Below are 14,923 nucleotides of genomic sequence, written 5' to 3'. Positions count from 1 at the left end.
CTACAGAAATAGTTCACAATACTGCGGCAAATGGTCAACAATTCCATTCAACGTTCAAAATCAAAGGCCAAGTGTACCACAAAGTAGGCTCATTGCTGCCAATGCCAAACGAACCACATAAATTTTTACAAATTTACTTCATGGGCGGTGAGGACATCAATCGCGTAGATGCACGTTGCGGCTACAATAACCTCAATTCGCCTAATGCTAGGCGCATCGTCGGCGAACTGGACACCCTATTGAATGAGCACAACGAATTATTGAAATTCTTCAAATCATACATGCACGAATTGCAAAGTGACAACCACGCTATTGTCATCAATCCTGATAAAACACCAGCTGGAGAGCACGTGCGTCAATTCAATGCGCCTGTTGTTGACGACGTTGCTGGAGTCATGGTTGGCGACCGCACATCGTCGCGAGAAATCGTGATTCGAAGAAGAAACAATAATCTGGAGTTCATCGCTGACACACACCGTTCATAGGACGCTCTCCAATATCCGCTAATTTTCTGGAAGAGACAAGACGGATATTGCATAAACATTAAACAACGAGATCCCGCCACAGGTAATTCATTCATTATAAACATCATTATTCATTTTGAATTAATATTTATGAATGAATTAATATTTTTGAATGTGTTGTTACAGGAGCCGAAACAAACAAGAAAGTGAGCTCGATGGATTTTTATGCGTATCGTATGATGATTCGACGCGGTCAGGACAACGTCATTCTGCGATGTCGTGAGCTGTGCCAACAATTCATGGTTGACATGTACGCGAAGGTAGAGAGCGAACGACTGCGATTCCTACGACATAATCAACAGAAGCTGCGTGCGGAAGAATACATTCACTTGCGAGACGCTATCATGAGCGACGCCGACACCGCCGAAATTGGTAACTCTATCATTATACCATCATCATACGTAGGCAGTCCACGTCATATCCAAGAATACATACAGGATGCTATGACTTTAGTGCGCGAGTACGGACGACCGTGTTTATTTATAACGTTTACATGTAATCCAAAGTGGCAGGAGATTACATCTTTGCTATTGCCAGGCCAAAATGCAATACATCGTCATGATATTACAGCACGTGTGTTCAAACAAAAATTGCTTCATTACAAAATTACACGTATTCGGTCCCACACGTTGCTGGATGTATTCGGTAGAATGGCAAAAGCGAGGATTACCTCATGCACACATTTTGATTTGGTTAGTCGACAAAATACGCCCTGAAGAAATCGATAGTGTAATTTCCGCGGAAATTATAGATCCGTCTACTGATCAACTACTGTTCGATATTGTTACCACAAACATTATTCATGGCCCATGCGGTGATCTGAATCGTTTATCGCCTTGCATGGCAGATGGAAAATGTACAAAGCGTTTTCCTAAACATTTCACCAACGACACGATCACAAATGTCGACGGATATCCAATGTATCGTCGAAGAAATACTGATAATGGCGGACAATCATTTACACTAAATATCAACAACGCAGACATTGACATTGACAATCGTTGGGTGGTACCATATTCGCCTCTGCTGAGCAAAACATTCAATGCTCATATCAATGTTGAGTTCTGCAGTTCGGTGAAGAGCATCAAATACATTTGCAAGTATGTGAATAAAGGCAGCGATATGGCTGTATTTCAAATTCAAAATACCGATGTGAATGCTCCTCGATTGAATGACAACGACGAAATAATGCGCTACCAAATTGGCCGGTACATCAGCTCCAATGAAGCTGTCTGGCGTATCTTTGGTTTCCCAATTCACGAACGGGACCCAGCAGTTATACATTTAGCCTTCCATCTTGAAAACGGCCAGCGCGTATTTTTCACCAACGAGACAGCAATTGAGCGTGCCATAAATCCACCAAAAACTACACTCACCGAATTTTTCGAATTGTGTAATCGTGCGGATACTTTCGGTGCCTTTGCCCGAACATTACTCTATTCCGAAGTACCTCGCTATTTCACATGGAATCAAACAAAAAAATTGATGCCCCGCAAGCAAGGCACACCAATTGTTGCGTGCCCCGGCCTATTCAAATCAAACACTTTGGGCCGAGTATATACAGTCAATCCAAGGCAGATTGAGTGTTTCTATCTGCGACTGTTGTTGGTTAATGTCACCGGCTCATTATCATTTCAAGATATACGCAAAGTGAATGGGCAACAGTATCCAACATATAAAAATGCATGCCTTGCACTCGGCTTGCTCGAAGACGACAATCACTGGGACGATATGCTTGCTGAAGCAGCATTGGGCTGTACAGCAACACAAATTCGTCTACTATTCGCTATAGTGTTGACTACATGTTTCCCGGGACGAGCAGACACGTTGTGGGATAAGCACAAAGATTCAATGACTGACGATATATTGCATCGAATTCGTACACGGTGCAACGATCTAACGATTACATTCAGTGACGCTATGTACAATGAAGCATTGATTACTATCGAGGATCTTTGCGTTGTCATTGCCAATTTACCACTCAGTCATTTCGGTATGAGTTCGCCAAATCGAAGTACTTCTGATTTAATGGACACCGAAATGAATCGTGAACTGCAGTACGATACTGCAGAAATGGCAGCGATTGTTACTCGACTGTTACTGACTCATGAACAAAAAATCATTTACGACCGCATTATGCTGGCAGTTTTGGCGGGACAAGGTGGATTCTTTTTTTTGGATGCACCAGGTGGAACTGGCAAAACATTTCTCATTTCGCTAATTCTCGCCAAAATACGATCAAATAATGGCATTGCATTGGCTGTTGCATCATCTGGCATTGCAGCAACTTTATTGGATGGAGGCAGAACAGCTCATTCAGCATTTAAGCTGCCACTGAATATTCATAATAACCCAGACGCAATGTGCAATATAAAAAAACAATCGTCCATGGCCACAATGCTGAAACAATGCAAAATTATCATCTGGGATGAATGCACTATGGCACACAAACATTCTCTTGAGGCGTTGAACAGAACACTTAAAGATATAAAAAACAACGACAAACTATTCGGCGGCACTCTATTATTCCTTTCAGGTGATTTCAGACAAACACTTCCCATCATTCCACGTTCAACGTACGCTGATGAGATCAACGCTTGCTTGAAATCATCGCCACTGTGGCGTAATGTTGAAAAGGTCCAGCTAAAAATAAACATGCGCGTGCAAATGTTACAAGATCCATCTGCTGACACATTCTCGAACCAATTGTTAGATATCGGCGATGGAAAAGTTGCTGTCTATGAAAATACTGGATGCATAAAATTGCCCACTAATCTACAATCGTCTACAGTGCTCCATTCCTCTTTCTGTCATAGATATCATCCCCACACACTTACAATACATTCGTTATTTTTTATTTAACAACCAAAATATTTACTAGAAATAATTTAGATGGCAGAACAACGTTTGCCGGGTCAGCTAGTTAATTTATGAAAAGTAAGCTTTGTAGGTCGATTATTGTGACCATACATTTAACGTATTGCCTGAATAGATTTATATATGCTGTGCAACTGTGTATCTTGCCATGATGATTTGCTAAACAATCTGTAACAATTTTCACAAAACCATTATTTTAAAAACAATGCATTTTTTTTATAAATATAGTATATAAAAGTTTATAGAGATATAAATTACACCAATTCTCCTTAACACAAATGTCAATTTTGGTGAAAGTCAGAAAAATAGCTATGACGTTTTAAAAATCTATAGTAATTACTAATTTGATAACACTATATATACATAGGTATATATTACGATATATGTAAAAAAAATGGTATTACACCTAAAAAAATAGCAGTCAATAATCTTAGGTAGGTTTTTGATTTTGCACGTCCAATATTAGATAATATCATAAGACAAAATTTGTATTTAAATTCTAGTTAATGTTATTGTTATACTACTCCAGCTAAATAATTTGTAGTGATCCACCTTAGTTTACTAAGGATCAAATAAAAGAGTAAAAAAAACTAATATAGCAAGATTTTAAATATAATTTTGTTAAATGGAAACTAGTGTTGAACTGCAAAATCAATTATCCAAGAGATCGTATAAAATCTAAAGCCATTTTCAACAACCAAAACAAATCGGCAAGAATGTTAATCGAACGCAAATTTCCATAGCGCATTAATCAAAGCCTACTTATCAGTAATCTTTTTCGTTAAAGTTTTAGGAATAATTCTGAAGAGGCTTTATCTTGACGCCATCTTGATTTTGTGACGAGCTCAGTTCGCTAGCAGTGTCGATGCGTAACGCCTGAAAACATTGCCAACCTCTTAATGAGATGTGCCGAGTTCATTTTGAAAGTTTATCCAAAGGAGCTTTTATCACATTGCTAGAATTATAATACTACGGATAAAATATTACACATACTAAAATTATTGCCTGCTTAACAAATTTTCAGATAAGCTACACATATATTTATTTATATTTCTAGAAAAATTAAGCCAGTTTTGAGTACACTAAGAAGTGGAGGGTAGTTAAGATAAAACGAACAATGCTTTGGCACTCATAGAAATAAAATAATATTCACTATTAAGTATTTTTTTTTACTTTTCCCAAAATTAATTTCAAGATCGATTTTATACAAATCGATTGATATGCAATTGAAAATGTACGGCAGAATAAATTGAATAAATTATAAATTAATTGATACGTCTAATAACAAACACCAACGTGTCCACAATTCAATACACGTGGTAAATTACGTTTTTGTGCGACCAACGTAACTAGGTGGTTTTAACGTTGGTTTCTTTTAAATATAGTATTTTATTTTCAAACTAGAACAATATACATATTTCTATTCAATTTCTGTTTTTAATCGGATAAATCGGATAGATTGCACAAAATTTGAGAATGTAACATTTTCTATATTGAATATACATAATTTAAAAACACCTCAGATATATACCAATAGAAAAAATCTTTTTTTAAATACGATACCCGACGGGACTTTAACCTGTAATCCCTGGATTCGCGCCAATGTGCGTTAAGCGATTAAACTACGGGCATCCTACCTAATTACGACGAATGTAACTAGTAGTTCTTACATGAAATGAACAGATTGCGTTAATGCTGACTATCGGTTTTTGTGTTTTAAATTAAGATATCATTAATTACCCTAATTACTAACATATGCCCGGGTCTTGATAATAATTTAATAAACCATTTCAATTATTCAACGAATAATTTGCAAGATTGGAGAATGTAACATTATATAGTATATATCGAATATCCATAATTTGAAAACACATCAGATATATATATATATACCTACTAGAAAAAAATTAATACTGTACCCGACGGGACTGGAATCTGTAACCACTGGGTTTTCACCAATGTGCTAGCTAATTAAGCCTTTTTTACAATAAACTCATAAAAAAATAATTGGTTTCTGTAAAACTGGGTAACGGTGTGATTTTGGAGTATTTAGGAGTTATAGACCATTACATATTGTATAATGTTACAAAAATATAACATGGAAGAATTTTTTGTGAGAGTTTTTGTAATAAACGTACAAAAAGCATCATTTACACATACTATAGAGTTTTTTTTTATATATTAGAATAATATAGCTACAGAATCTATTGTATTTCTTATAAAATTGCATTCCCTAGAGAAATTCACTATATCTGTTTATTATGAAAAGTAAATGGTCGTAAACACCACACCTAGTTGTATATTCTAATAACATTACAATCACAGTTACCTGGTAAAATTTGTAAAATAAAAAGAATATTAAAAGGGCCATTTCATATTAACCTTTATTTAATTGAAAACTTTATTTTTATTCTAAAAAGAACAATTTGTCTATACATCTATGTATTTTTAATGAAAGTATTATTTTAAAAACATTTAATTTGTTAAACTAAATAATACGTCCAAATATTTAGAAAGATGTTAGATTGATGTATAATAACCGAGTTAACTACAGGCCTACATAAGATAATTTCTTCCACAAAACTGCATGTTGTTTTTTCACAGTTTCGTATAAAAACTCTGTTAAATAAGCCCACTTCATTAGCGAAATTAATCATTGACCTTTAACTAATTAAATTTATAATAATAAATTAAAACAAAATTTATTATTTTATCAAATTAAGAGTTATCTTTTCGTATTTTGATAAAATTTTGAAGATGACGGTTATTTTCGTAGCAAAGTGATCAAAACATTCCCCAATATATTTTACACAGTTCATTGCGCGTGAAAACTTATCCCATGTGTATCAAATCAAAATAAACTCACCGCTTATTATAATATGTACGAGTAAATATTATTATGTTATACCAAGTCATATGAAATTTGAAAGGTGTGCTCAAAATACTAATTTTAAATTTAAAGTAAATAATAAATTTTAATTTTAAAACACAATTTTGAAAAAACATGCATATTAGAAAAATTCTATGAAAAACTTGAACCTAGTGGGACTCTAACTCACGTCTGACACGGTGACTGCTTTTGCTTATAAGCTATCGATCCGTGTATGATTCATGTTAATTATTTCTTATATTTACGTTTAACCTACGGTACTTCAATATGTAAAGTTTCTGTTGTTTTTTAAGGTTGTGTTTCATTCATAAACATCACATTCTTAAACCTTATGTCTATATAATATTTAGTAAGCTTCATTATCTGAGTTTTAGTTAAATGTGGATTGAAAAAATCTTGAAAAAAATACGGTTCCGTGCGGCCTCAAGCCCCGACAATACAGTTGGAAAACAAAAACGACTTTACCACTTATATTATTGCATTGCAGGAAAATTAAATTAAATCGTTATAAAAAATGTTTTCAGTCACGAATGAAAATTTTAATTTTACATCCAATTTAACGTATTAAATAATCAAGAACATATTAACATAAAGTTTAAAAATTAATTGAAAACAGCCTTTAGTAATTAATTGTAATATATCAGAGCACTTCAGAGCTCCAAAAGATATTCTGGATGACTTAATATTCTAACTTGACTTTGCAGCATAAAATAACTAAGTGCCTTTACCTCATAAGTCTGTGAAATAATTTACATTTTGACTCATACCATTATAAAGTAGTTGTAACTTGTAACATTTAAATATGCTAGCAATAAATGGATGTTGAATCACGTATCTGGTAGATTACACCAAGACAGTTGTACGAAGGAAAATTGGTGGAAACTATCATTCCTATTCACAAATAGAAGAAAAATATTCAAGCTGGATATGTTTTTTATTGAACACCACTTTATAGAAGAAATTATGTACATGAATTAAAAATAAGTAGAGTTACCGCTTCATAACATTATAGACGATCAAATACACGTTGTGTCCAAAGGATGTAAGCTGCAAATGCCGATTTATTATCAAAATTTAGCTAACAATTAAAAAAAGAAGGAAGTGACATAGGAAAAACGAATATACTACAATTTTCGTTGTTTTTTTAATAACCTCAATAATAAATATCAGATTAAGAATGTAAAAACCAAATAATTAATTAGCATGTATTTTAAGGTGATGTCTATTTTGTATTTTTAACTTTAACCGAAAACCATAACAAAAACGTTGTCTTACCTAACCGATTTTTTTTAAACGGTACATGTTCAAACACGCGCGTTAACATTATTTTACTCCCTATTTCAATTATAGTTTATCAATTTATGGCTACGGCCGTATGTTGTAGCTTAACCACTGGGGAATGCCAAAAGAAATGGCGTATTTAAAGAAAACACTACCTTATTCTTAGGTCAATAATTATTATAAAGCAATTATTAATTGTAGGATGTGTATCACACTTGAATGGTCAAAGATATAGCTTATAATGAGTATCTTTATAATTATCTTCAAATATGTTAATCTCGCTCATTTTTTGAATAATAAAATGCCTAATTCCTGTCAAATTTGGGATCACAGAGATTATCAATATAATTTTTTATCGTAAATATTTCACTATAATAATGTCGACATAAATTATACTGATGGTTTTATAAATGCGTTTAAAAATTAATAAATGTAAAAAATCTTAACACCACTGCACATTTATGTACTAAAATATGACTATACTCTGAAACATTAGAGCGAGAGGTTTAAAAGAATACTATTTTATGTGATAAAAATATTTTATGCAGTCATCAAATGTTTAAAATAAATATAAAAGATAATAAGGCATCAAAATGATATAAATATATTATCTACAACGTTTAAAGAATATCCAGGATTATGCTTTGAAAATGCAATAAAAGCTCCATTTTGACCTACGCTGAGCATGTCCCCCCTTGATATCTGAATCAGTCTGATAGTCTCGGGCATTTTCGTGTACACAATAATATGATTACGTGTATGTAATTGTTAATCGGGCAATCTCCCCCTAATAAAAATCAGGCCATAACTACGTCATTAAGTATACCTATAAGTTATATCAGTAACAGATAATATAAAATACAACAAAAATATTAATATCACATTAGCTCGTCATTTAACCAATCATCGATAATAGCCGGAGATAATAAATAAATAAACGGCACGGATAACGATCGTAATAATAAAAAATCGTGGGCTTTTCAGATAACTATTCTAATAGTTTCAATACCTACTATAAAAGTATCAAAAATCATATCTGTTTTGGAGTTATTGTTTCGGAATAAAGCGTAAAATTCAACGAAAAAGTTTTTCAAAGAACTTCACCGAAAAGTTTAGACGACAACTTTACTATACAGCAAGATTATTATTTATAGCCATCATTATTGGCAGCTGCTCTGAAATTTGGTTGTTCATTTAAATATATAAAACAATGAAGATTCAATATATTTGGTTGACTATTTGTAGTGTTATATTCACAGCGTAGGCAAAAAACACTTAATACCTTTCGTAGCTAAAGTTATATTACATTTTTTCTGTTTCAGTACAAGTTAAACATGTTTCGTATATTATTCAAAGTGGTAATTACTGTGTGTTATAATTAAAAATAGTCTATTTGCATTAAATTCATTTTTTTAGATTTATCTTTAACATTTTTTTACCATTCATTTGTAATTATTACTTCACGATTGTAGGCGTTTGAAAAAAAATTGAAAAAATAAATAGAATTGTATTCCTACCTATTTGATATAACACATATACACTATATATTTACACATAACCATGCGAGTAGTAATTATTGGACTCACAGATTATATTTCATAAACCACACACATTTAAATTTATTTATTGTTCATATTGACTTCAATAAATAAAATTTTAAACTTTAAAATGTGTTAGTATCAGTGGAAAGATAAATAAATAGAAATATAATAATAAAAGTTTACGCACAGTAACCTCATTTATCAGTTGCCTGCTGGATTAGAGGGACGACTAATGAAGACGTATTTTTTAAGCGCAAGATCGATTTCTTGTTGGGCGTCACTTTTTTTGTAAAATATCTATTTTAGTGAAAAGTATATTAGTTTAGTAAAATACTGAAGATGTAATAAAATTTTCCCGTAAATATGACCGTTCGCTACTTTTTTCAGTAACCGACCACATACTACCTTTCTTCTATAGACACCCTTCGCCACTAATTATTATACATAAATATCGGTAAGATTTTTTTGTATTTACTATAAATATGAAACTGGTCTTAATCATTATTAAATTATATCGAATAAGTAGGTACTACATACTATAATTAATTGATAAAATGTTTTTCAAATGATACCCCATTAAATTAAATATTTTATTGAAATAATAAATCGATTTATATATTGAATATTTTTTACTTACGATATTATATGATGCGACTTATTATGTTAGTTTATTATATTGTAAATAATTCATTTCATTATCAATTATTTAACTCAATTTTCACAAAAATGTTGTTGTCATAAGAATTATAATATGTGTATTACAAGTTGAAATTTAAAAGAAAAATTTGATTTTAAAGAATACTAGTCAATAAGTCTAATTTTCACAATCCTAATGTTTCCTTTCTGCAGTAGTTTATCGTAATTTAATACTCAGTCGTGTTGGGAATAGTATCGCGCTTTGCACACTTTGACTGAACATCTCTTTATAATAATATTTTAACGAGTTGGGATAGAGACGACCCACGGAGAGAGTTTCTTTAAAATATATTTGATTGCTATGGAGGGAGAACTAAACCGCTCAAGTGAACTTCCAGAGATAAGATTACAATAGGAAAAACGTGCAATATCATGATAAAAAAGAGTGGTATTTTAAGAGGAATCTTACTTCCAGTTTCCTTTGGCATTTATGAGCCAGTTGCAAAAGGAGAAATTACATTGTCTCTGGCATGTATTTGAGATCAAAATAAATATAATATCGTACTAGTGAATGTGTGTTACGTGAGTTGACAATATTCACCCCTCGCCGAGGAGTTTCGTAAAGAAGCTGTAGGCTGAAACTACAACTATCCTAGACTGACGTATTACCCAACTAATAGCGACTGGCTATGAATAAATAATGTTATTGGAAAATATTAAAGTGTGTAAGGATTCTATGACTAGCCCGTGGAGCGAAACTGTTAATTTCAATGCAATAATCGTGTAATCTATTTGTAGAAAATTATTGTTTTATATTGAAAAAAAATGTAATAAACAAAATATGCAATCGATAATCTTCATTTACTACAAACAGTTTACAGCATTGCTTTGAATTTAAGTAAGTAATAAAACTCGCTATTTAATACCGCAATCTGGCTATAGAAATCGCCTTGATTGAATGCTAAAACTAGTTTTGTACAGTCACACTAATTATGATTTCGATATATGAGTTGTAAAATCCTTAAGTGCCTCCACTTTTTTTTTTAATAATGCTTTAAATACTTTTTCACAACGTGTTATCGGTTAGTCAATATTGGACACATGGTTATCGTCCGAGATAGGAAGCTGAAATTATTATATGACAGGAATATATGCATCAATCTTCTACATCGATCCGAGTATTGCGGAGCGGTTCGGTCCCTATTTCGATGTTAAAAAGTTTTTAGCTTGGATTGTAATTATCTTATACAATCAATATAAAAAAATTAAACTAGGTAATAACATGTGAAATAACAATTTATATATAGAATTTCTAATTACTGATTAAAATTGTATTTAATTTGCATAATTATCAAAATTTTGTTAAAAATATCTTCAATTTTCTTCAAAATTCATTGGAAGAAGCACATCATGATATTATATTTTTAGTAATGTATTTATTATAATCACGTTTACTTTAATTTTCTGTTTAGATTATGTGTTTATATGTTATACGTTAAGGTTATGTAAATAAAAACACGGCGCGTATATGAAAATTTATATTTTTAATTTATTAAGAGTTAGCTTATAAATATTGGTACCTGTTTATTATATGAAGATCGTTTTCATAAATGGTTTCGCTTGTAAGAGATTGTAGAGTCAAAACCAACATAAAAATATCCCATGCCACTGGGATCGATAGGATTATTTTTACCATAAGGACATTTAGGGCTACATTCATACCAAATTTCAACTCCTTACCTCGGCCAACCACGACACATATACAGGCACGCAAAAAAAATAGGAGGGATCCATTTCAAATAAATTTCGATAATTATTTTTTTAGGGCGGCAGGGGGAGGTTAACAAAATCGATCAGGTGTCACTGACTTCCGTTTTTACCCCGCTTACTACGTATACCTTCTCATTGCTTCAATCGCGGATCACCTCACATTTACAGTTACATACACAGACACTCCGCTATTTGAGTATATCGAAATATTAGTGTCAGTTTATGTCATCCGCGCTGCCTCAGGTAATTGTACCAATTCACGAGATCATGACGTAGGAGAATAAATTATAATATTCTATTCACTTAAATACTTTGTATACTTTTCGTTCTTGGGGGGGGGGGGCGTCCGGACCCGACCCTCCCCCCTCATTGTATGTGCGCCTGCTTATATATTGTTGTCAATCTCGACTAGCCTAATAATTTCCCAATGTCTTTAACTACTAAAATTTAATTAATATTGAAATTTAGTTATATAAGTCGGTACCACCCTACAACCAAAATTGGTATACTATTATTTGATTAAATTCGTTTAAAATTATTTTATTCCATAATTCAAATATTTATTTCGATACCAATGTATATAAATATTAAGTTTGGAGTTTTTAATGTTCAGTTATCTTGGAATAAACATTTATGGAGGAACTGATTTTTAATTTACTAGTACATTCATTTGCAAGAGAAGTCCGTAAATAGATTTCTAAAGAAAGCATTATATCAATGTAACATGCAACCAATAACGGAAATTTTATCATAGTTTCAAAGATCACTAACAAAATATGACTAAGATTAATACTTCAATAATTGCATAATATGGAGAAAAATATCATTAAGACAGGCCATGACCATTATATATGTAGGCAAGCAATTGTATTTGGGAAATCCCGTTATGAAACAGCTGTTTATTTATACAATTAATATACTAGAGAGAGATTATGTTAGGTACATGACATTTTTTTTGCGTACAAAAACTCGGAAACAAAGTTTTTAATTGTTGTATTAAAAATAGTCTTATGCATACTCTATTGTTTGATTAGTGTAAATTTTGAACAAAGAACTCTGCAAGATAGAAAATATTACTTTGCTGTTTTCTTAAAGTACGAGTATAATGCACCACTTTTTTGTACGCTCTGAGCAGAAGAAAATTGTTTATTTTTGTATCAGTAAAAAGTATGATATTATATTCATTGTTTAAATAAGATTTTCTATTAATTATCACCAGAAATCACCAACATAATATATCAAGAATATCATATTGTAGAAATATCTATAAAAAACCTTATGATTTGAGAAGATGCACTTTTAAAATTCTTTGAAAGAAACCGACACATTATTAAAACAAAGTGTAGTTTACTTATATTAAATTAATATGTGAGATAGCATTTACTTTGTGAAATTTTATTTTACAATACATATTATGATTATAATACGATTCTAAAACTTTGTTTATTGATCGATTATTAAGTCACTTGTCACACGTCGTTAGTCTTGATAATGGTGTGGAAACCGAAATTGTTATTTAGTAACGAGTTAGGTCAGTAATTTATTTAATATTAGGTAAAATTTGCATACGGTGTCGACTTATTGTTTTTACTTACTTTTTCATTATCAAGTAGGTATATTATTTTTTGTAATTATTAATAATTATATTGGCCAAATCTCACAAACGATTAAAAACCTTATCTATGAACGAATTAAGAGTTTAAAAAATTACTGTATACTTCGATTTAACATGATTCAGCACTTTGTGCATCTAGAATACATGGCTAAAGTGTCGACAACAACAATTGCAGTGTACAACATAGTGTTTTAGTCGACGGTTTAGAAGATGAGTTTATAGCAGGGGTGTCAATAAGGTCGACGCAAAATGATTTTTTGATCGATTGCCAAAAATATTTTATTTATTTATAATTTGGAAGTATGAGATTTTTTTATTATACATATTTCTATTATCCAAATTTTAATTATTTATCTAATTCTAACACCATACAACAGATTGCAGTAATGCTACCAAATATAATATATTATTTGGTAGCATTGCTGCCATATATTTAATATATTATTACTTAGGCCAGTGCATTGATTCAAGCTATGCTGCATCCGAAAGCTCAAAATAAAATTTATGTATTCAAAATAAAATAACAGTTGAAGCGCCTAATTTCAAAAGCCCCTAAAACGATTTTAGGTAGTTCTGAGAAAAATGATAAAAACGATTTTAGGTAGTTTTGAGAAAAATGAGAAAAAATCATATCTATTAAATCTGTGAACTTTATGTATTTATTTTTTAATTCGTTACATTCTAAAGAGTATTTTGGCTTTCCATTTTAGCGGTATTTGAAAAGCACACCCAACCATTTTAGCGGGTTTTGAAATTTACCCTAATTTTTGATTGATATGTATTGGCGAATTTTGGCATTTTTTAAAGTTCAATCTTTGGTCCTCATTCTTAACTTTATTCTTTAAGTACTACGGTGCATGGTTGCAGCATCAGTTCCGTGCGGCTCCGTCTCGGGACGGAATGAGCACTTAAAATCAATTCTTTCAGACACGTTTAAAGCATCATAGAAAGCGGCCGTGCATATGCACGACTGTGCATATATGACGGGTGGTGGTGGGAACTTTAACGTATGTACTTAGGTCACAAAAATATCCATCTAACTACATATCTAAGTCAAAAATTTTCAAAAACCGTTTTAGGGGCTTTTGAAACTAGGCGCTTCAGTTATATAAATATTTTTTTTTCTATGTAAAACGCTTTTTTTTATTTTCTTAGTAAGATACTATTTTGGTTTAAAAATATATACTATATCTACGTTTATACCAATGTCCTTATTTTCAGAAAAAGTAGATCGCGGAAGATTTTTCTTCTCCAAAGTATATCTTATGTAAAAATTAGTTGATGGTATACTTAATTACAATATCTCTTGAGAATGGCATCTGCAACGCGTCAGACATATTGATATAATATGTTGAAGGATGAACACACGCTATCAAAAAACCAAATAGTTACAATAAGAGTCACCCGCAATGTATTTTTTTTTGACAAAGTTATTAATTTATAAATAGCAATCAGATTTTAGTGATTAGTGAGAGAATTAGTGCTTACCATATGCATAAGATGAAGACGCCCCCTGAACACCCTGCTGGGTGGATTGTAATCCTAGGGGCAGAGGGGCTGGAGAAGCGGAGAGGCGGGCACCCAATGTCACTATGACACCCACCATAACCACGCGATGGGATATCATTTTCACCTGCAGGCAAAGAAACAAATATCATTAATACTTGTGTAATAAGATGCGATCGTCATCAATATTGCGTACATAAAATTATATCAGTTATAAAAAATCCATTCGTTATCCTATCACTCACTACAATAATCAACAACTTGGTTGGTTTACGGTTTATTT

At 31.8% G+C, this 14,923-nt stretch overlaps 1 protein-coding gene across 1 annotated transcript in view; it reads right to left on the bottom strand.

Annotated features, from left to right (window-relative positions):
- Positions 1 to 14,923, bottom strand: part of sNPF (short neuropeptide F precursor) — a 157,662-nt gene that overhangs the window by 51,964 nt on the left and 90,775 nt on the right. The window contains exon 3 of the mRNA XM_085952710.1: positions 14,623 to 14,767. Coding sequence (XP_085808836.1) covers positions 14,623 to 14,761 — 139 coding nt within the window. The 5' untranslated portion in view covers positions 14,762 to 14,767. The remainder of the gene's footprint in view (positions 1 to 14,622; positions 14,768 to 14,923) is intronic.

Source organism: Rhyacophila brunnea, unplaced genomic scaffold (assembly GCF_057557595.1).
Source record: "Rhyacophila brunnea isolate RB1 unplaced genomic scaffold, BYU_Rbru_1.0 scaffold_10, whole genome shotgun sequence".
Classification (NCBI taxonomy): Eukaryota; Metazoa; Arthropoda; class Insecta; order Trichoptera; family Rhyacophilidae; genus Rhyacophila; species Rhyacophila brunnea.
The sequence above is the reverse complement of the archived record's forward strand: the minus strand, read 5'-3'. Positions and strand labels throughout refer to the sequence as shown.